At 48.6% G+C, this 20,217-nt stretch overlaps 6 protein-coding genes across 6 annotated transcripts; 2 read left to right on the forward strand and 4 right to left on the reverse strand.

Moving 5' to 3' along the window:
* Window positions 1-956: 956 nt before the first annotated feature.
* On the reverse strand, window positions 957-2,569 carry dspC (dual specificity phosphatase YVH1; the record flags this gene model as incomplete). The annotated part of the gene is made up of 4 exons (XM_058509452.1): window positions 2,439-2,569; window positions 2,093-2,314; window positions 1,474-1,824; window positions 957-1,398 (listed from the first exon to the last, which is right to left on the reverse strand). Exons 1-4 carry the CDS (start codon window positions 2,480-2,482, stop codon window positions 957-959), a joined length of 1,059 nt encoding a protein of 352 aa, XP_058378431.1. The 5' UTR covers window positions 2,483-2,569.
* Window positions 2,570-5,901: 3,332 nt separating this feature from the next.
* Window positions 5,902-8,981, forward strand: znfA (putative C2H2 finger domain protein). The gene is made up of 3 exons (XM_058509453.1): window positions 5,902-6,617; window positions 6,702-7,823; window positions 7,877-8,981. The coding sequence occupies exons 1-3, from the start codon at window positions 6,163-6,165 to the stop codon at window positions 8,373-8,375; spliced, it is 2,076 nt and encodes a 691-aa protein (XP_058378432.1). The 5' UTR covers window positions 5,902-6,162; the 3' UTR covers window positions 8,376-8,981.
* Window positions 8,982-9,304: 323 nt separating this feature from the next.
* N7446_000687 (putative acyl-CoA thioester hydrolase) lies at window positions 9,305-10,943 on the reverse strand (the record flags this gene model as incomplete). Its single annotated transcript, XM_058509454.1, is given in 5 exon segments — window positions 9,305-9,891; window positions 9,907-10,088; window positions 10,138-10,434; window positions 10,487-10,551; window positions 10,626-10,943. The coding sequence occupies 5 exon segments, from the start codon at window positions 10,923-10,925 to the stop codon at window positions 9,305-9,307; spliced, it is 1,431 nt and encodes a 476-aa protein (XP_058378433.1). The 5' UTR covers window positions 10,926-10,943.
* A 1,421-nt stretch (window positions 10,944-12,364) lies between these two features.
* N7446_000688 (uncharacterized protein) lies at window positions 12,365-13,812 on the forward strand (the record flags this gene model as incomplete). Its single annotated transcript, XM_058509455.1, has 5 exons — window positions 12,365-12,479; window positions 12,533-12,584; window positions 12,658-13,345; window positions 13,422-13,710; window positions 13,766-13,812. 5 exons carry the CDS (start codon window positions 12,365-12,367, stop codon window positions 13,810-13,812), a joined length of 1,191 nt encoding a protein of 396 aa, XP_058378434.1.
* A 381-nt stretch (window positions 13,813-14,193) lies between these two features.
* N7446_000689 (pepsin-like aspartic protease) lies at window positions 14,194-15,615 on the reverse strand (the record flags this gene model as incomplete). The annotated part of the gene is made up of 1 exon (XM_058509456.1): window positions 14,194-15,615. One exon carries the CDS (start codon window positions 15,613-15,615, stop codon window positions 14,194-14,196), a length of 1,422 nt encoding a protein of 473 aa, XP_058378435.1.
* A 2,576-nt stretch (window positions 15,616-18,191) lies between these two features.
* On the reverse strand, window positions 18,192-19,124 carry N7446_000690 (uncharacterized protein; the record flags this gene model as incomplete). Its single annotated transcript, XM_058509457.1, has 2 exons — window positions 18,192-18,806; window positions 18,870-19,124. 2 exons carry the CDS (start codon window positions 19,122-19,124, stop codon window positions 18,372-18,374), a joined length of 690 nt encoding a protein of 229 aa, XP_058378436.1. The 3' UTR covers window positions 18,192-18,371.
* Between the last annotated feature and the right edge of the window lie 1,093 nt (window positions 19,125-20,217).

Below are 20,217 nucleotides of genomic sequence, written 5' to 3' on the forward strand. Positions count from 1 at the left end.
TCTGGGTTTTTGGGGAGCCTTGGCGCGCGACTAAACTAAGTCTTTATAGGCTTGATCTTATTCGTGTATACTTTACATAGTATCCGGCAAGGCTACGAGTTAGAGACGTACTTGTACTTGTTTCATGTTAATGGCAGCCCTAGGGTACAGAATAGGTATATAAGTTACATGTACATTGTATACATGTGAGTACGTGCATGATTCGAAATAAGGCTCTAGTTGCGTGTCTCATATCGCCGACTGCGGTGTGACTCCAATATCTGGAGGTGGGTTTACAAGTTTTGCTTTGCTTTGCTTTATTTCGCCTTGTGGGACGATGAAGATCGGAGGCGGAGGCGGAGGTGGCGTGGCATGGTTCTACCGTATCTTCTTCTTATCGCGTGTATGTTTTTGACTTTCGGTGGGCTGATGCCTTGAATTCTCCGTTATCAAGGAGACACGGAACCAGGGGCACGTCAGCAGAGCCGCCGAGTGTGTTGCCTAACGTGTGCTTCTAAGTTTGTGGCTTTTTGTAGATCATGGGACAGGGGAGATCTGTCAGTATGAGTACTGTACAGTATCTGGTCTGGGTTTTTTGGAGGCGGGTGTTTTCGAGCCTCAATTTGAGATGAATGCCTGTCTGCATATTTAGGTTCGTTCGTATCTGAAAAGGGATTCTAGGCAAGGCAGTCGTGTTTTCATGAACTGCCATTCTCAGCGGGACGCGTGGGAGGCTGTGAAATGCTTGGTTGCCTTGTTGGCAACCTGGATGCCCAAACTGTGAGCTTCGTGGACTATCACGCCCACCTTGGAATATACCACATTAATAAATGACAAGACCGGTGAAGGGTTTCCGGCACATGATGACCAGAAACAAAAACCATGCAACAAAGGACGAAGTGTAGAACAGAAGTTGGGTGTTACGCTTTCATGAGTCGTAAATCTATTTATGCATATGATGTTCGTCACCTGTCCTCTCATAGATTACCACGCCCGTTATCATTAGATTCTGGAGTCCGCATGCTCGGAGGAAGACGGATAGCGGGGTTAGCTCTTGGGCCCTGGGCAACGTTGACTTGATTTGCGATGTCAACTCTCGCCTTGGCAAGACCGATAGCAGGCACAACCCAGTGGTTACAGCTGCATTGCATGCCCTGCCATGCGAATTTGCCGATATTAGCCCCGCAACCAGAATTAGGACAAGTCAAGCGACCGGAGAGGGGAGCATCATCGGGATGAGCTCCATGTGTTGCACCGGCGGCAGGCTCGGATGCATCCTCGGATGGGAAGAGACTCGGGCGCATCCATGTCAGGGGGTGAAGGAAGACATGGGCGCAGTCGGCGGACGGGTTGATCTTGGCGCTGTTTTGCTTTTCTTGTTCATGCGGAATGATGAATGGGGTTGTTGCCAATTTGCGTCTGTGGATATAGGGTTAGCGGATTTGGTCCGTGTTTCACTGTAATAGTAAATCTAGATCAGGGGTGGGAACTAACCTGCATTTCCGGCATTTGATCTCAACTGTTTGACCGGTGCTTTCTTGGGATCGCATGGGTTGTTCATCTTCGAATCGCACCGACTTTAGCTCTGGGGCTCGACCACACGCCACGCTTTCCTCGACGTCGCGGCGATATAGCCAGCGCTGGTACAATGGATGCTCGGTGACATTATCTGGACAGCCCATTTCATGGTACAACTCGAGCTGCTCCATAAAGCCATCATTAGGTTCACAGAGGGGCCGGGTTTCGCGGACCAGCGCAAGGGCAGACTGCGGTGTGAGCGCCCGGGGCTGGCGGTGGAGCAAGTAGGCGATGCAAATGGTTGCGGAGCGGGACTTCCCCATCGCACTGGATCGTCACATCAGTCACTGTACATCTTTCCATATCGAGCAAGTCTGATCCGGCTCGAAAATGCCCAGAAAGGGGTCCAGCATGCATCTTGGGATTTGCAGGATACTTCAGCCACGTGTAGATCGCAATTGATATACACGAGATGACGTAGGAGGCATGGAGCCACATGTATAGCTGACATCCACCAGACGATAGAGGAACAGCTGGAGAGCTGAGGGAAAGGAGAGAGACCAATAAAAGAATAATTCGGCTTGTTTTGACTCACCAGTGTACAAGTACGCCGCCACCGGTGTCTAGACCGGCTTGGATGAACTTGATGGCCGCAGGGAAATGTTCCAATAGATTATCGTCATCAGTATCATCGACTCCTATAGAGTGATGCTCATAGCCCTCAAAAGTCTCCTCTGATGGGTTCAGCCGTAGCACTGATAGCACGTGGGAGATATCTGCTCGATTCATTGCTGCTTTGTTTTTCAGGCAGAATATACTATATTCGGTGGGTTAGAAGTGTAAAAAAAAACTGTCAAACACAGTGCTGGCAGCATCGATCGCCAGCCCCGCTTTTGGATATATCTGTTGCTGTAGTATCTAAATAACAAAATGAGACTAACCCGCCGACGTAGATATTGTGGCCTTTGATTTGATTCATGGCCATTTTGAAATAATGCTGCAACTGGGCAGCAGAGAGAGAATGTAGAAGACAGAAAGAGGAGATCAAAAGAAAGTAGAGAGAGGTTCTAAGAGTGAAGTCTGTAACTCTTCCCTACTTGGACAAGGCGGAGGTTGAGCCTCGGCGCTGCCAAACTCAAAAAGTCTGATAGGGCAAGGGTATGACAAAGCAGGTGACATTGGTGCCTCAGGCATCATTTTCGATGTCCTTTCATTTTACATTCTGTTAGGCTAAGTTTTGTGAATGAAAGAGAAATTTTGGCTATCTGCACTATCATGCTTTGGTGTTGAACAGTGACTTCTTTGAAAAGTTTATATTGCAAGTATAGGTTGATCTAGCACTCTAGAGTACCCACTGTATGAGGGGCTCCACACTTTGGGGATGGTTTTGTATACAAGCCCATCTACTTATAGTAAAGGCTACATACGAAATATGATCGTTCAAGCAACATATGCACTCTCATTCATTTCAGCCAACTACCCCTCTTTAATAATATAAGGCGTGTAGGGCGCTCACCAACTTAGATCCCCTCACCGACGGCCCGCCACTGTACCATCGTAACGCACACCTACAACTACACGCAAGCACTCAAAGCACAAGCATAATTGGATACGGAAAACACAAGAGAAGTCTAGCAGAGCGGTTTACGCCGTAATGTGGAGCGCGGTTTATCCCCAACACACATCAAACACTGGACCTTACCATGCTCCGATCTGATTTGTTCCAATAGCTGCAACGGTCATCACATAGCGAATGAAGGGCGAAGCCAGAGTTAGACTTGCCGCAGGGAACTCACAGGCTGACTGGGGCCGGTATTAACCTTGGAAGGAATAAATAACAAGAGGTGTGACTCGAAGCCATATACGGAGCACAGGGCAGCCATAGAGGACCGGGCGTCGCGTCATACTCTGGACTACAGGTGACATGCACTGCTAGGCTGCAGCCCTCTAGGGCTTAAGGCTGGCTGCGCCTCAGGAGGTGATGCGGTTAATTCGATCTTCTCCAGGGGCTGCTGACAGGCTGTGTAATCCCGGGTACGGAGTACAGGGCGCCTCTAGATGCCTCGTGCCTCACTTTGGAATATTTACAGTGACCTCTGATCATTTCCTGAAATGAATTGCAGAACAGACACACCGTGATGGAGTCTAGAGCTTAGCCAGAGAGTGGTGACGTCTTCAAATGGAGAGGGCTTCTCGCCTCCTGAATCCCAACTGGGGCTTGACGGCGACGATCGAGGAATAAGAAACTTTATTGCACAAGTGACTATCCCGCCACAGCGGTTCAATGCAATGAAGCAATGCAGTGTGGTGTTGTATTCGCCAAGTTCACTGCCACTCTTGAAATTGAGTCTGTGGATACTCCGTACTATCATACCATGTCAAACTACATGTACTGGAGCCTAACTTTCAGAAATTCCGTGATAGGCTGGGTTGAGATGCCCACCGTCAGGCGATCTGATATTGAATACAGTACATGCCCGTACATGCGCTAGAATAGGGCTTACTTTGTGCTTCGTATGGATCTCAGAGAACCCGTTACATCCCTAGCACTAGCCTACGTACTACAAGTGGTTTAGCGAAGCAAGATCCTTGGAAAGGAGGACGCTCAGAGATTTTTGTTCTGAGATTTTTGTTCTGGAAGCTCTGCTGGTGTGGAGACCCAGATTACTCATCCTTCCCTGCAGCCCTGGAGGTTTGTTCCAACGTTCCGATTTCTCCCTTACGAAGATCAGGCCAATCTCTGGAAGATTTTCGGAGAAACCACACTTCCCAGAGCATGTAGCATGTCTCTAGAATGTTCACACAAAAAAGGTTCACACCCCCTGCGCCCAAAAGACAAGCCGGCAGTGTGGCAGTGCATGCAATCTTAGGCGCCAAGTGGAGCGCACTAGCAATCAGTGGGTCAAAGTCCAACTCGTTGTCTGCTTTTTTATGTGGAGGCAAAAGAATGTTCTCTCAAGAATGTTATCTGAATAATCCGATTTGACTGGGTCCTGACCCCGTATTTCCCTATATACTTCGTACAGTTCAAGGAGGTACTCTTATGAAGAACATTTCATGAGTTCATGAGAGCCAGGAGATATTAAGCCTAAATGCCAAGACTTCCAAGCCCCCGGTGTATATTGTCACTGGCCGAAATTCTGCTCGAGACCCTGCCAATCTATACTTCATTCTTACAGAGGCGTGACTCCGCATTTGTGCCCCTCCTTCTTTTACAAGTTGGCCACCGCTAAACCATGGTTTTCGAAGGACGTGTCTCTCCTTGCCATAGTCGTTCCGATCCGTTCCTTTACCGAAAGGAATTCCCAGCCCTGTCGTCCTGTCAACCCTCGGTAACACTCACCTGGAAGTTTGACGGTAAACCCCTTTCTGGGAGCAGATCAAGCTGATGGAATGTCAAGGTCACATTTACGAGGCGTCCAATATACGAGTGACAACCCCACTCTCAGGTTTACCGCACGGGGAGCCATCCTGCGATGTTCTGGTTGGTTTCCCGTCAATAATGTGAAGACTCCATATGGGGTAGAGAGCACTTAGATCAGCGGGGAGTCTGGACTTCACTTACCGAGAAATAGTATTTTCTGGAAAAGCCAAGCAGGTGCGCAGTTGGAACCACTAATTTGTTGGCAGAAAGGGGGCAAAAATACGAGCCGGCGCGTCCGTTTAAGGCTGAGGGTCTAAGAGGGTTTAGGTCCCAGCCTTGTGTCATTCCAACGTGGTTCTTACCACGCGGGTAAGAATTAAGATTTAGCCTGAAAATATAATATAATAAATGTAAAGATGAATTCAAAATTATTAAATCAACATATACATAACTAAAATGTAAAATAATAAATTCTTTTCGAATTTGGTATCCAGGTATGTAACGTAAAGAACATTACATACATATACGTCCCGTTGCCTCTCCACCACGTCACCTCACAACACTTTAAGTCCGAGACCTGCTGTTTCAATTTCTCTCGCTTGATTAGTCGAGACTCTCTCTCCCTTGAGCCCATCTCTTGACTTGCCTGACTTGCCGATTTCCAGACTGCATTCTCCGGTCTAACATTCTCTCCGCCCCTCTCAGCTCCTCTCAGCTTTGTACCTTTTCTGGGCTTCAGCTGGGCCCCGAATTAGAGCTCTTTTATACTGGTCCTAATTTGCCTACATAGCCTCTTTTTCCCTTTTTCTTTCTTTTCTACATAAGCATGTGCGCGTCTAGTCCGGTCTGCCATTGAATCACAAATTGATTCTATGGCCGGATTGTGTGTCACTATAGCGGGAAACGTTTCATATGAGGCGAATCGCCCACGCCCCGAGGTTGGTCCTTTATTCAGCCCTATTCGCCCCCGGTTTTTTTTTATCTATAATTCCGACATAATCTGACTTGAAAAACAGACTTGCACTGCACGAAGGCCCTGACTTAGACTCTGTCGCGCCACTCTTCACTGCTCTAAAAGAGACAAAAGCTGGCCTTTCCACACTCTCATCGCGAGGTTAACGGCCCGCTTAAAAATCGGAGCTGGTTCCACGGCCGACGTTTGCACTCAACTGGATTGGGTTACTGCTGCAAGGATCTTGATTTGGCCTGCTTATTTCCCATTGCCATCTAGTTCGACCTCCGATCTCAAGTCCATGACGTCCAGCCCGTATTGATTCTTTGGGTTTAGCTCTGGCTCTAGAATGGACTTTCGATCTTCGCATTCGAGTATTTATGATTTTAGAGATCGCCGTGCCTTCGAGAGATCTCCAACCGCTATGCCCGAGCTGTCATTTGCATCGCACGGTCCATTACCTATAGCTTCTCGATCTACCATGAACACTGCTCCGCCACCACTTCCTCCCCCTCCCAGGATCCACGACCTGGAAAACGGGTATGACGCTGGCTGGCATCACGCAAATTCGGATTCTTCAACTTCTCTCCCGCCTATCAACCCCAATTCTAGCCTATTTGGCGGCCATCGACGACCCGAGGCTGCGCCGCAGAGTGATCGTATGCAAATTGATGAATGTGAGGGGAGGCAGAGCGGTGCCCCCCTCTCGCGAAGCCCCGAAGCTCAGATTAACATTGAGCCGCCTCCCGCCACGGAGGGATTACCAAGTTTAATGTCGATCAATACGAATCCGACAGGTCCAATGTAAGTGACTTTTGCGCAAGAGCTGCGTATGCGGTTTGGGCAATGCGCTTTTCCCCAGTCTTCTTGTTACTAATCTTGTTATAGCCTGAGTGGCGAGCGCGACTTTTCCCTGCGGAGTGTGAAGGACTCATCAAATGCATACGACCAACATCTCTTATCAAAAATCGGAAAGCCCCTTTCGCCAAGGGGGTCTATAAGTCTAGGAACAGATAACCGAGGATCACTATCCGCACTCACCGTTCCATCCGTTCCATCAAGATGCTCCAGCAATCTCCCCTCACCAGGACCATCAGAAGGATCAACACTTGACGTGAAATGGTACAACAGCCCGCAATCAGGGGGCGTTTCGCCCATGACTAAGCCCGGATGGCGAGAACATATCGAAGGTCGAAGCCCAAGTGTGGAAAGCAACACACCATCAACGGCGCTGGACTACGATCAGGGATCATTGCGGGATATTGGGCGGCGGCGATATCGCGGAACGACACCCCAGCGGGAGGATAGCATCAGTCTACCGAGTCGATCGAACCGCGGAAGTTATGACCATGGCATGTTTTCGGATATTGAGGGGGAGTTCTCGACCGATGAGCCGGCGCCACCGCGGCAGTTCATTCTTCGAGAGCCCACTCCGCCGTATCCGGATTCAAGGCAGGGCATGAAGCGACGGGCTTCTTCGCCTCCGCGGGAACCTCTGAGTGATGAGAGGCATACGCTGCATGTTACGACGAGTAACGGCGATTTGTCGCAGAGAAGGACTAGCGGTCATCCATTCATGAATACTCTGTCCGTCAATCCCAATTACCCCATCGGCCAACGGACGCTCTCAGCTGCTTCGTCTTTGAGTATCCGGACGTCGGGTTCATATTCGTCTACGCTTTCCATTGGGGGTAGCAGCATGACTAGCCTTTCCCCGTACGATCAACGATCACCGGGTGGTCTTTCCCCGAGCTCCGACCTCGATACCTATCACGAAAAATCGATCCTCAACCCTAGTTCCCCTGCAGCACTGATCCAGCCAACAATCGCAAGGGGTCTCCCCGGTCCAGCCTCCCTCGAACCGCCTACAACGGATGCCAACGGGAAATTGTCCGTGCCAACGACGATCCTGAACGTTTCAAAACCCGCAACTTCAAAACTTGGCGGATTATTCATCTGCGATTGTTGTCCAAAGAAACCCAAGAAATTCGACAACCCAGATGACCTCCGGTAAGAGCCCACCAACCCCCTCCCCCAAACATGTATACTAACTCCAAAATCAGCTCGCACGAAATGGAAAAACAGTATGCATGCGCCTACTGCAACAACCGCTTCAAAAACAAAAACGAAGCAGAACGCCACCAAAACTCCCTCCATCTTCGCCGCCACTCATGGTCCTGCGCCGCCCTCATCTCCTTCCAAGCTGCATTCCACGCCTCAGGCGCCCAATCCTGCCAAACAAACGCCGGTCCATCGCACGATACATGCGGCTACTGCGGCGAGGAATTCCCCAATTTCCCTTCGCCGGATTGGGATGCCCGGTTCGAGCATTTGACTACTGTGCATAAGTATGGGGAGTGCAATAATGCTAAGAAGTTCTTCCGGGCCGATCACTTCCGGCAGCATTTGAAGCATAGTCATGCTGGTACGAGTGGGAAGTGGACGAATATTTTGGAGAACGCTTGTATGAAGGAGGAGCAGCCTGATAAACCCCGGGATCAGAGCGGGAATGGGAATGGGTCAGCGGGGGTCTGTCGTCGAATGCTATTACCGAGGTTCTGAGTGAGCAATGACCTGACCTATCTGTGTCTTGTCATTTGATATCACGGATTTCGATAGTGACCAAAAGTTGGCACGCTTATCTCTACAAGGGACCTGTGGACTTGTCTGAACATCGACAAGGATCAAACGTGCCGCCATCCTCATCTCACATATGTTGCTAAAACAGTATCACCATCATCACCGCCACCACCTCACTCAACATCCGACCAAAGACGACACACAAACTTCTCTCACACGGCCTCAAACGCACCAAAAAGTGAAATCAAAACAAACACCTCGCCCCAAAAGCCCCTAGGGCAAATACCAAATAACAAATAACGAAGTGAAACGATCATTTGAAATTAAACCTTCCAATCCAATCCAAATGGAAAGACGAAGGCAAGGCAAAGGGAGTTGGAACAGGAAACTGGGCTGGGATCTTTTAAAGCTGTGAATTGGATCAAATACTCTGTGTATACCTGGTGCATTGTCCGGGAGGATTCTTCATTCTCATTGTCATTGGACATCGGTGGAGTCGGTTTATGTTCATGGTTTCTTTTCTATTGAAGCGGGAGGGAATTGATATTACAGTATTTTCTTCTGGTCTGTGTGTTCTCTTCTTTTTTTTTCCTTGTCGTGTCTTTCTTTTTGTCTTTCATGGCTGCTTTTGTTTGCGTATATATATCCCCTCCCGCTTATACATACGCTCTTGTTGGAATGGATTGAAGTGATTCGGGGCGTTGTATATATAGAATCCTTTTTTATTTTCTCCTTGCATGGTAGCGTTTACAAAAGACGTCGGGTTTGAATGTATTTTTGAACTTTTCCAGATGAAAGTAGATGTACCACTCGGCGTTTTCTTGTAAAAAGAAACTATAATCACAGACTGATACCACCCGTCTCTACAATCAAACAGATAACAAGCAACAGATACAAAACCAAACCCTCATCTACTCAGTAACACTATCCTTAATACCCCTCAAAGCACTCGTCTTATGCGCCGGATCGATAGCAGCGGCATTCCTAGCCCTCCTCCGTGCGTCAGTCCAAAGCATAAACTCACCATAACTCTTAGGCATAACATGCACATCCTTCTCAACAAGGAAAGTATAATTAAACATGCCAGTAGACTTTTTAGACCCATGCTCAACATCTCTGACCTTGGAATCAACACGCACCTGCACCTTCGTGTACTTGGTGCTATCGCCCTCGCGCTCTTCGGGCTCCGTGTACGCAACTGTAGCACGCAGGTACAGCACGCTACCGACGGGCACTGGATTTTCAAATGTGCTTGGATCCAGAGCGAGGAAGTTGGGCCGCGCGTGCGAGAATGAGGCTGCGCAGCAGAAGGCTAGTTCGAAAGATTGTTTTAGCAGGAAACCGCCGAAGATCATGAAGTTGTGGCGGTTGCGGTCTTGGGGTTGCATTATCATGGCGGATTTTAGGACGGTGTCGCTCATGAAAACTTGGTTTTCTGGGCGGGTTGAGGGGTTTGGGTGTCTGGGGGTTTTTGTTAGTTTTGGGTGGTAATTGGGGCCTGGGGGTTACTTACTTAGGTAGGACATTTCCTTTGTCCACATTGAATGGATTAGATCACTCTCTTCGTCGTCTGGGGCTCTCTCGAGGAGACTGCGCTTGCGGAGAGCTCTCTTGGCTTGGTAGTTTGCTTCGCCTTTCTTAAAGAGGCGCTTTTCCTCTTCGGTTTCGACGACGAGAGGTGCCACAGGGACGGGACTGACACAGAGGTTAGCTTGTGTAGTGCACATAATGATGAGGAACATACGTCTTGGTGGCCGGGTCTAAGGAGACCATTGTGAAAGCACAAGTGATGAGGACGTCATCGGGCTGGGCCGGCTGCCCATCAGAACGGACCTTGTTGACCTGGCACGAGATCTCCATACTTGAGCGACCTGTTGCGTATGTGCATTGGCCACTGAGCTCGAGATCGCAGATCTCCATCAGTGGGTGCTCGATTGTGATTCGGTCTACGGCAGCTGTGACGGTTGACACTCCATCGCCGGTATGTTGGTAGGCAATAATGCCTGCCAGGGCATCAAGATCCATCAGCAGTGATCCCAATCTGTTGCTACGATTAGTGACATGCTCCTTGATAACTTCGATCTTGAACACACCTGATATGCCCTGAGGAGTTGAGGTAGGAATCCAGAAGCCACTTGTCTTGAGCCAATGGCAAAACCTATAATATCACTGGTCAGCAGCCGCCTAACAATACAAAATAAATCCTAATCCCCACAAAGATTAGTAACATACAGCACTGTAAGCACTATCAGACATCTTCTTCGGCGTCAAATCAGGCTTAATAACTTTAGCCGCATTCTCCTGCGAACCAGCCTTAGCAGCCTCGCGACTCTGAGTCAACGCATCAATCCAAGGCGTCTTAACACGCATCGGCATCCAAGTCGGCCGGGATGCAGCCTGTGCAGACGTGGAATGAAACTCCTGGATGTTGGCGCAGGCAGGCTGTGTTGCGACCATGGCTCGCGCCGGCAATGAGGGAGTCAGGCATTTTGAGCCAGCAAGTGCTGACCGTCTACTTGCGAGACCGAACATTGTGAATATGGGGGTTTGATGTGCTTTCAGAGAATATAAAAGGAACAGAGCTGGACCGCGTATTGACAATGACGTTCCCGAGGATCCCGATGTGGTTAGCCGCCGACGGGGATTCTCGGATGCCGACGAAAATGCCGAGCTTCATACTTCCGATTTCTTAGTAAATGCCGCATTATTTTGCCCCTTATTTGTTGGTTTCTGGGGTATTTGGAGAATTACGTTTGGATTGTCCCGTATTCTCTTGGTTTGTCGGGTTGGGCGAACTTAATGAGAAATCGTGCCGCATGGTGGGCACTATGCAACACTCGAGGTTTTGGCTTCAGTCGAACTTTTTATAGAATGGTCGACTTGTTTTCAAATCAAGACAGATATATAATGATTTCTCTTCCTATATGGATACGGGGCCGCCATAGCTTCACCTTAGCTTCAAGATCTGTTCTTTAAGCTCCTAGTTCCTATCAATGAGCTGAATAGAGACCAGAGACCAATAGCCAACAATTTTACTTTGACTGGTAACCCGCTTTGATCATGAATTGCGGTCCATCTTTTATGACGACTCACAATGAGAATGTCAATCGTCTACTCATGATGAGACACATATAGGCCAGCTGTTACTCTTGTTACTCTTGTTATATATCTCACCAGAGCGAGCCATCCCACAACATCAAGCACTCTCGGTCGATACCTTCCAGATAGCGCTCCACATCAATATAATCCAATTATGGTCCAGTAAATTTTCGTATCTTGTCCCTGTGCTGTGGATGAGTAATTGAGACAAAGCTTGGCCTGGGTATACACTTCGCTTTGTGAGAACAACAAATGGACTTCCCGGGTGACAATGATCACACGCTCACACAGTGTATCCATCGTAGTCAAGTAATATTTAGTTGTGTATTAGTTCTATTTGTCGTGGTACTTATTATATCCGTGTGTATATAAACAGAGCGTTGTCAAACGCGACCGATTGACCACTCACACAACTAAGCACCCGAGGTACCAAACATAGACTAGGTAGAGTACCTCCAATAAACTCCAATAAATAAACAAAGACGAGCGGTGAGCAGAGAAACACATTAAAAAACATCAGACCATCTGGATCTATAGGCACCGATACCAAGAGCTATCCAGACCATTAAGAAAACACAATCTGCTACGCAAAATAAGCAGTTAGCGCAGATCAAAGCGCAGATCCTAACCTAAACATTCACATCTTGCATAACTAAAAACAAGATCTCCGTGCCGAAGTCAGACCATGTTATGATGTTCTCTCGTCCGAGAACGGCCAACAGCGTCAAAATGAAGTCATCGATAAGATAAAACAGATCTATAAATTTGGCAGTTTCCATTTTTGAAGAAAACAATTATTCAACGCTTGTATCGGTTCAAACCTGATTCTGCAATTTGAACACTTTGAAAGCTGGATCTCATTGTAAATCAAAATGAGTGACCCCAACAACCCTCATATTAAAAACCGCACCACGCCCCAATGGGGTCTCTACCAGCGAGAGAACTTCTTGAAGCAGAATGAGGGACAGGCACCCCTGTTCAACACTGGTAATTCATCTACTGCAGGCAACAGGCAGCCCAGATACTAACCTGTATAAAAGACCCCCGAAAACTAGAAGAAAGAGCCAAAGAAAAGCTCAGCGAAGGCGGCTGGTACACATCCACCCACCCATCCAACCCATATATATATACCCAAACAATAAAAACTAACCAACCCCCCCACCAGGTTCTACGCCTCCTCAAACGCAGGCCTCTCAAACACACACCTAACAAACCGCCAATCCTTCTATCGCCACCGCCTAATCCCAAACCAACTAGTCGACACCAACAACCGAGACACATCCACGGACATCTTCAACCACAAAGTCTCCGCGCCCATCGGCTTCGCTCCAATAGGAATAAACAAAATCTACCACCCGTCCGGCGAAAGCGCCGTCTCAAAAGTCGCCGGCGAACTCAACCTCCCCTACTGCCTTTCCACAGCGGGGAGCACCTCAATCGAAGATGTGGCGGAAGCAAATGGAACCGGCAGCCCGCGGTTCTATCAACTATACATGCCGCACGATGATGAACTGACACTGTCACTCTTGACACGAGCCTGGGAATCGGGCTTCGATGCCCTGATTCTCACGACGGATACGTGGCAACTAGGCTGGAGACATGATGATGTCGCCTCATCGAATTACGCCTTTTACCGTGGTTTCGGCGCAGATTTAGGACTATCCGACCCCGTATTCCGGAAACGGTGCAAGGAAAGCGGGATTGATCCCGATGTCGATGTTGTCGGCGCATCCATCAAATGGATTGATTCCGTCTGGCATGGGCGTGCTTGGTCATGGGACAAGATCCCTTGGTTGATGGAGCAGTGGAAGCGGATTAGCGGTGGACGGCCGTTTGCTATTAAGGGGGATTCAGTCCGTTGCTGATGCACGGCGGTGTGTTGAGTATGGGGTTGATGGGATTATTGTGAGTAATCATGCTGGGCGGCAGGTTGATGGGGCTATTGCTAGTCTTGATGCTCTTGAGAGCATTGTTGATGCTGTTGGGAAGAAGATTTATGTTATGTTTGATTCTGGGGTTAGGGGCGCCAGTGACGTTGTTAAGGCTTTGGCGCTTGGAGCAAGGTTTGTTTTTGTTGGACGGTTGTGGATTTGGGGGTTGAGTATTGCTGGGGAGGAGGGCGTCAGGCATGTTATGAAGTCTTTGTTGGCGGATTTGGATATTCTTATGGGGGTTGCTGGGTTCAATGGGGTTGGGGATTTTGATCGGTCGATTCTTGGTAAGTTTGCCTTTGGTGCTTGGTCTTATGTTGGGATGGTTGCTGATTTGGATAGAGTCTGGTCCCAAGAATTACTCGTTGATTCCGCACAAGAGTCTGTGAAGGGGGATGAGAATGGGATATGGATAATAATTGTATTTGAGATATTAGAATTGACAGTTATTTCTATCATAAAAGTATGGCCTGTCTTGTACATGTAGACCCTGAACAATCCAGATGAAAATGCCAGCGACTTTTGTCAGGTAAAACAGAAACGTGGGGGTATCCAGCAGAAACGAGTGACATGTGCAGCTGATAAAACGACAAATAGACAGCGTCAACATATATGCTGGGACGGGTGTGCACCCAATCGTATGGACAGAAGTGAAGTGATGTGCATGAAGCGATAGCACGTAACAGATGAGCGAGAGTACATAATACAAGCGGAAGGTGATTGTCGCCAAATCAAAGTCGCTGAGAAAGAAAGATGGGCTAAAGTAAACTTCAAACGAAGAAAGCGCCGAGGATGACTGTGAACATAGACCAGCTAATGCCACGGGTGAGTTGTGTTGCAGAGCTGCCGGAGACTGTTGATATCGCGGCGGAGGAGGCGGTAGACACTGCTGCAGCTTCGCTAGCACTGGAAGCAGCAGCCGCAGCAGTAGGCGAGGTTGGGGGTGCAGTATATGTTCCATTACCCTCGGTTGAGCCAGAAGCAAGCGACCCGAAACCGATTTGCGCGTTGTCATAATCGAAAACAGTGTAGACATTCTTCAGGAACACATCGCCGACAAGCCAGGTGTCTGTTCCGTTGGATGCATAGCTCACAATGGTCGAAATGCAAGAGTCTGAGCCGGACGCTGTTGGCTTTCCTACATAATCTTTGGGCGAGACGGAATATTTGACACCCGAGAACTCGAACTCCAGTGTCGCATTTGTGTTGCATGGGATCATGTAGTTGCTGCCTGATGCAGATGAACCCGGGATAAGACCGAAGACGACTGCTGCGTCATCGGGGGGAATCAGAATGTAGGTGGTTCCGGTGTCGATTGTAGCGGATTTTCCGGAAAGCTTGCAAGCCTGGCCATTCACATAGGCGTCATCCAAGGGGATATTCCAGATGTCCGAGTCGGTGGCGGTGTACTTAATGCTCCCATCATATTTGGTTGTATCGAGAACGCCAAAGTTGACCGCTCCGTCCTTGGCGTCATCTGCTGCGCGAGATAGACTGAACCCGATAAAGTTGTTCTTGAGGTGTCCACTCTCAGCAACACGATCCATAAACGACGGAAGATTCCACCCGGCTGTGTGGGAGCGGCCTAGACCCAGAATCCCGTCAAATGGGTAGCTCTTGAAAGTGTCCGAGGCATTGTTTGCCTGGCCAAATTCCAATGACACATCAATGCCTGCGATTGAGAGAGTGTCTGTTCCCATTTGTCCAACGACGGTGCCACTGCCATAGCCGAGACTGAATGTCGAGCTGTTGGAGACGTAGCTGCTCGAGGCTGACCTGTCGAATGTGTGGTGCTGTGTGCAGACAGCCTCGGTGCATTCGGAGTCAAAGACCCACGTGTTGGGCGCACCGGTGTCGAGTGCCAACCACATTTCAGTCTTCTGCGAACCCACCAACACGGGGGAGAAGTAAGAGTAATCGGTTCCATCCTGGTTCAATGGCGCACTGTCTGCCATTGACGGCGTGTAGGCCTCGACGATCTTGTAAGTGTCATCGCGACGAACGGGGAGTTTCTTCAGGTCGAGTGTTGGGGGCTTTGTATCGGTGTTGTCGATCTTGGCTTCAACCAAGCTCCATGGCATAAAGCGACGCTGGATTGGCTCAACGGTACCGAGTTCCACCCGCAGTTCCCACGGATAGAAGGCGTGGACGCCGCTGAGGCTGGCAATGAGCAGGCATGATGAGAGACGCATGATCCCGAGGAGGGATTAGGTGCGGGAGAAGTGAGCCCGCATTTGAATCGAGTGGGTTCGAGGTTCGATTCGATTGTCACTATGAACGGTGGAGCTCGGGAGATGCGGAGAAGTTGAATTGAAAGCAACTGAAAGAGAACAACAAAAAAATCAAAGAACGAAACGAGATGGCAACGAAAGACCGGAATTAAAGAGTGGAAGTTGGAGGTTGGAGATAGAGAAGCAATGTGAGGGGGGTTTGAGGAAAATCCCCCTGGACAGAATAGTGGAGAAACAGTTCGGGCTAGAGGCTTCGGGGAATAGTTGGCGCCTGGATAGGAGCCACCTGTTGCTCTTTCAGGCTGCGATCAGCTTGTAAGCCGAGGCTAGTGAGGCGCTAAACCAAGCTCAATGCTCACTGAGTGGGCCAAAACTGGAAATGGAGGTCTGAGCATGCAACCATGATAGCGCTAACTGCCAAGTTTATTCACTTCATATTTGATTCCATGTCTATTTCTATACTGTTTATAATATGTCTATAACGTTATCGTCGCCTCTTTTTGCTAACCTCTTTTTTGATCTCCTTTCCCCCCTCTTTTGTTGTCTCTACTGTTGCTATGTTTGTATAATATCAATGCCCTCTTGAAAGATCAGAGTTTTCACGGACAATTAGACACCAGAACACTAGACACAAATCATTCAAATCAGCTCAAAATAATCCATTCTATTTACAGAAGTAGCATGGATACCGAAGTCAATACGACCTGTATAATTGTGCGCCCAAGTCCAAAGGGTCTAGAACTTGACACTCTCCACATGGGTCGAGACCCTGCACATCACTTCGCCTTACACAACTGCCATTTTACTCCATATTCTAGCATATTCAATTCATGCAACTACAGTATACTCATACAGCCGATAGATATTATCCTCACATAAGACATGCAATATGTAGGGCTACGACACAAGCTGGAGGCTGGAGCTTGTATATCTATCACATACGTAGATCCCAAGCCACCGCAAGCCCCCCACGTCTACTGTATCCACGAACTGCTGATGTTTCAGATAGATAAAATTCAGGCTAAACGTATGGATAGCGAAAGCTATCTACAGTATTTCTTTGGACCCCAAAAGAGTTCACGGTCGGAACCACTGCCGGTCGGCAGGGCCTTAATCACTTCGAAGCCTTCTAGAGCAAAAGCACCCAGAGCTTGAAACAAGGAAGAGTATCCAACAAGGTTTAATAGCACTTCGACTCCTGGGAAGAACAAAATCGTAATCTAGGTTATGATTCCCCAAGTATCAACTCAAGTGCCAACTTAGGTGCCACGAACCGCAATGTCGGAAGTGCAGAAGGGTCGCCAACAAGGTCCTTGTCACAACGTTGCATCGTGCTACATGAATGAAGCGATCGGGGTATATCCCATACTCATTAGCCCCGACAGTGATAGTCATTGTATTTGGGCATTAGGCTTATATATTAGTCTACGCAAAGCTTCTACACCAGCAATCCATATCGTCTATAGAAGACTTCACATAGCCTAGTCTTCACAAAGTATACAAGGCAAGAGACTTGGCTAAGTAAAGGTCACGACAGACTTTGAAGTTGGTGAGTATATATAATAACTCAACGAAAGTAAAGCCTGTGTTGACAATATAGCCACCGATATAGTATACAAATCCTCCAAGGGAACGACGATCCAAGCCCCTACATATTGCATCAAAGTCTGAAACACTGCAATGAAGATGTCATATCCACACACTCACAGTAAATCAGAAAAGGAACAAAAAGAAGCAAAGAAGGAAAGAAAAGAAAACCCAACCTCACCCCTTACAGCTGAAACAAAACTACAACACCAGCCACACCCTTGATCCAGAAGACAAACCACCCTAAAACCAGCCCCAAGCAAAGCCACATCACCTCTATTAACCGCCCCTACAGCTAGCATGATTGATAAATCAATCAGATAATACCCTCCCCGTCTCCGAAACCCCCGATCCGGGGAGATCCTACATACTCCGGCGCACCCCACAAACACCAACACAAAACCGCAACCGGCTCCCGGGTCAATCGGTAAAACAGAGGCCTCGGAACTGCAAAAGATTATCCCGGGGACGAAGTACAGAGTACTGTAGTTCGGTTGGCGTGATCACGTATCGACGTCATCATCGTTGATCTACAGTACAGTCTCGGGGTCGGAATGGATTTTATGCAGAGAGACAGAAATGGATAAGTTGACCTTGCGTATGACTCAAATGGCTAGATTAACTCCAGGGGTAGTTCCTCGGATTATCGTCGACGGTGGTCGCTGTTGGAAATCATCGGGATTGATTCCGTTCCGTTGGATCTGTTTCTTGTAGATCATTGTGGATCCTAGGTGTGCCTCGGTAAAACGAAAATGAGGTTTATTTTCGGATTTGGGGGTTGGATTTAGATTGTCGGGGAGGGAATGTGAACATAGATCTAGATATAGATATGAATACTCTATATAGATTTGTTGGCTTTGAACTTGATCAATTGATACAACTCAACTCGGTTGCAGTAAATAAGATATAGAAAGGTAGAAAAAGGAGCCATGATCCGGCTAGTCAGTCGTGTGAGGATCTCCACGACGAGGGTAAATATTACATCAAAACGCTAGTGCTCAAATAATCAAGCAGAACCAAACCAACACAAAAGCAGAGCCGAAGTTCATATCATCACATCCAACCCGTCAACGGGAAAGATGGAAACAAAACCAACCATAGTAGTTATACTGTGAGAAGAAGAAATTGATCTACTTCCTTATCTCCTTAGGCCCCATAACATCATCCAAAAACCCAGACCACAACTCCCTAATAACACCAGTCTGCGCAACACCACTCCCACTCTCCCTCCGGTTCATCTCCTCCCCGACCCGCGAGCGACCCACCGCCTCAGTAAGCGAGAACGGGTCTAGATCAACCGCGTGGTTATCGACGACCTCGCTCATAGCGCTGGCGGCGACGTCGGCACCGGAACCGGCGACGGTGTAGATCTGGGGCTTCATGGGTGGGGCGGAGGGAGATGAGAAGTCCGGAAGGGAGGATAGGTCGGGGAGGACCGGGACTTGGATGCCGCGGTGGAGGGGGCGGCGTCTAGGTCGGCCATTGAGGGCATGTAGACTAGGTCGACGGTTGAGGTGTCGTTGCGGGCTTTTGAGGAGCGGGAGGTGTTGAATTGGCGGGGAGTACTGGGTTTGTTAGTTGGTTTTTCGGAAGAAGGAGGTATGGTTTAGAGGTGAGGTGAGGTGGACAGAGGGTAGTAGGTGGAGTAGGTATAGTTGGGAGGATAGTGGTACATACTCTGAGAAAGCGTTGCCGTTGATTCTGCGCATGGCAATGGCAAAGGCTCTAGATTGAAGGACATCATGATTGGAGATGGCCTTGTCGGTTGTGTTTGCGGGCTGGGCGGATTGCACGCCGGTTATGTGTAGGCAGCGACGAGCCGAGGGGGCAGTGGGCTGCGAGAGCACGCGGAGAGCGCGGAGAGATGAACGAGGAGCAGACATGATGTATAGGATATGGGATAGTTGGATTGTGTTGAGTTGGTTAAGTAAGAGGGTAGGAGCTGGATGGGTGGCTTGTATGGAAGTCCCAAGTAGAGAGGGACAAGACGGAAGTACAGAAGTGAAGGAAGAAAAAGGCCCGGAGTGTAGCTGAGCTTTATAGAAATCGTTGGGGAGAGCTGTGAGTCTTGGCTGGACCCGCAGTGGAGTAGCTGTGCAGGAGTGAGGTGTAGAGGTGTGGAAGACGTCAACACTTAAAGATAGCAAAAGTCTAGAATTCGAGAAGAAGTTAACTGGGCAGATCCAAGGTTATATACCCTGTCTTAACTTACTTATCTATGCGCCTCTACTTGTAACTTCGGTGAGTAAGTTATGTTTAACACACGATCTACGTACCCGATACCTCCCCCTCGGGACGAGGAATACCCCGTACCCACCAGAACACAGAGTGACAAGATGTACCCGGTACATCTGTTCTCCCCCCCCGGTTGAAACTGATCATCTCTTAACCCACCCAATAGTAAATACGCCTGACATTGACATCGGCCATTATTGGTCTTGGTCCATTGCACGTAACGCAATTGCCTGATCGCCCTCCCAAATTCTCCTACACAAACGGCCCGGAGATACTGAATCCAACCCCCGGGTGGAACTATGAAATCTTTTGACGGTGAATGGCTGCCACCCCCTCTTCAGGACAGTCGGTCAAGCATGTACATGCAAGCCATAAGTCTCGATCCTCGAGGAATGGGATCATGCAATTTAATTTTGGATTTCGGGGGTGTCCTCAACCGTTGAGAAGGGGAATGGATCTGTGATCCCATGACCTAGATCTAAGAATAAGTTGTTGTTCCAAGACAATAGTTGGGATGTTAGTGCGTAGAGTGGAGTGCGAATGATCTACGAAGTGCACACCCTATTCTTTGCTTTACACAGTATACAAGGTCCCCTTCCAACTCTAAGAGTTGGGAGTGTGGGCTACGTGTACAAACAGGGCAGATCTCCTGTCTTCATAGTGTTCGTAATATTCCCCGCAATCGCCTACTTTGTCCGGAAGCACCGGAAGACAGATCAGCAGACCAACTTGTGTCTGAAT

This window comes from Penicillium canescens (assembly GCF_028828765.1).
Source record: "Penicillium canescens strain IBT 15451 chromosome Unknown utg000001l_segment0_segment0, whole genome shotgun sequence".
Classification (NCBI taxonomy): Eukaryota; Fungi; Ascomycota; class Eurotiomycetes; order Eurotiales; family Aspergillaceae; genus Penicillium; species Penicillium canescens.

Bases quoted from the DNA above. Each gene is read 5' to 3' on its own strand.
- znfA (XM_058509453.1), top strand. From the start codon at position 6,163: ATGGACTTTCGATCTTCGCATTCGAGTATTTATGATTTTAGAGATCGC. The intron at 6,618-6,701 runs GTAAGTGACTTT...ATCTTGTTATAG, and splicing joins ACGAATCCGACAGGTCCAAT to CCTGAGTGGCGAGCGCGACT. The intron at 7,824-7,876 runs GTAAGAGCCCAC...CTCCAAAATCAG, and splicing joins GACAACCCAGATGACCTCCG to CTCGCACGAAATGGAAAAAC.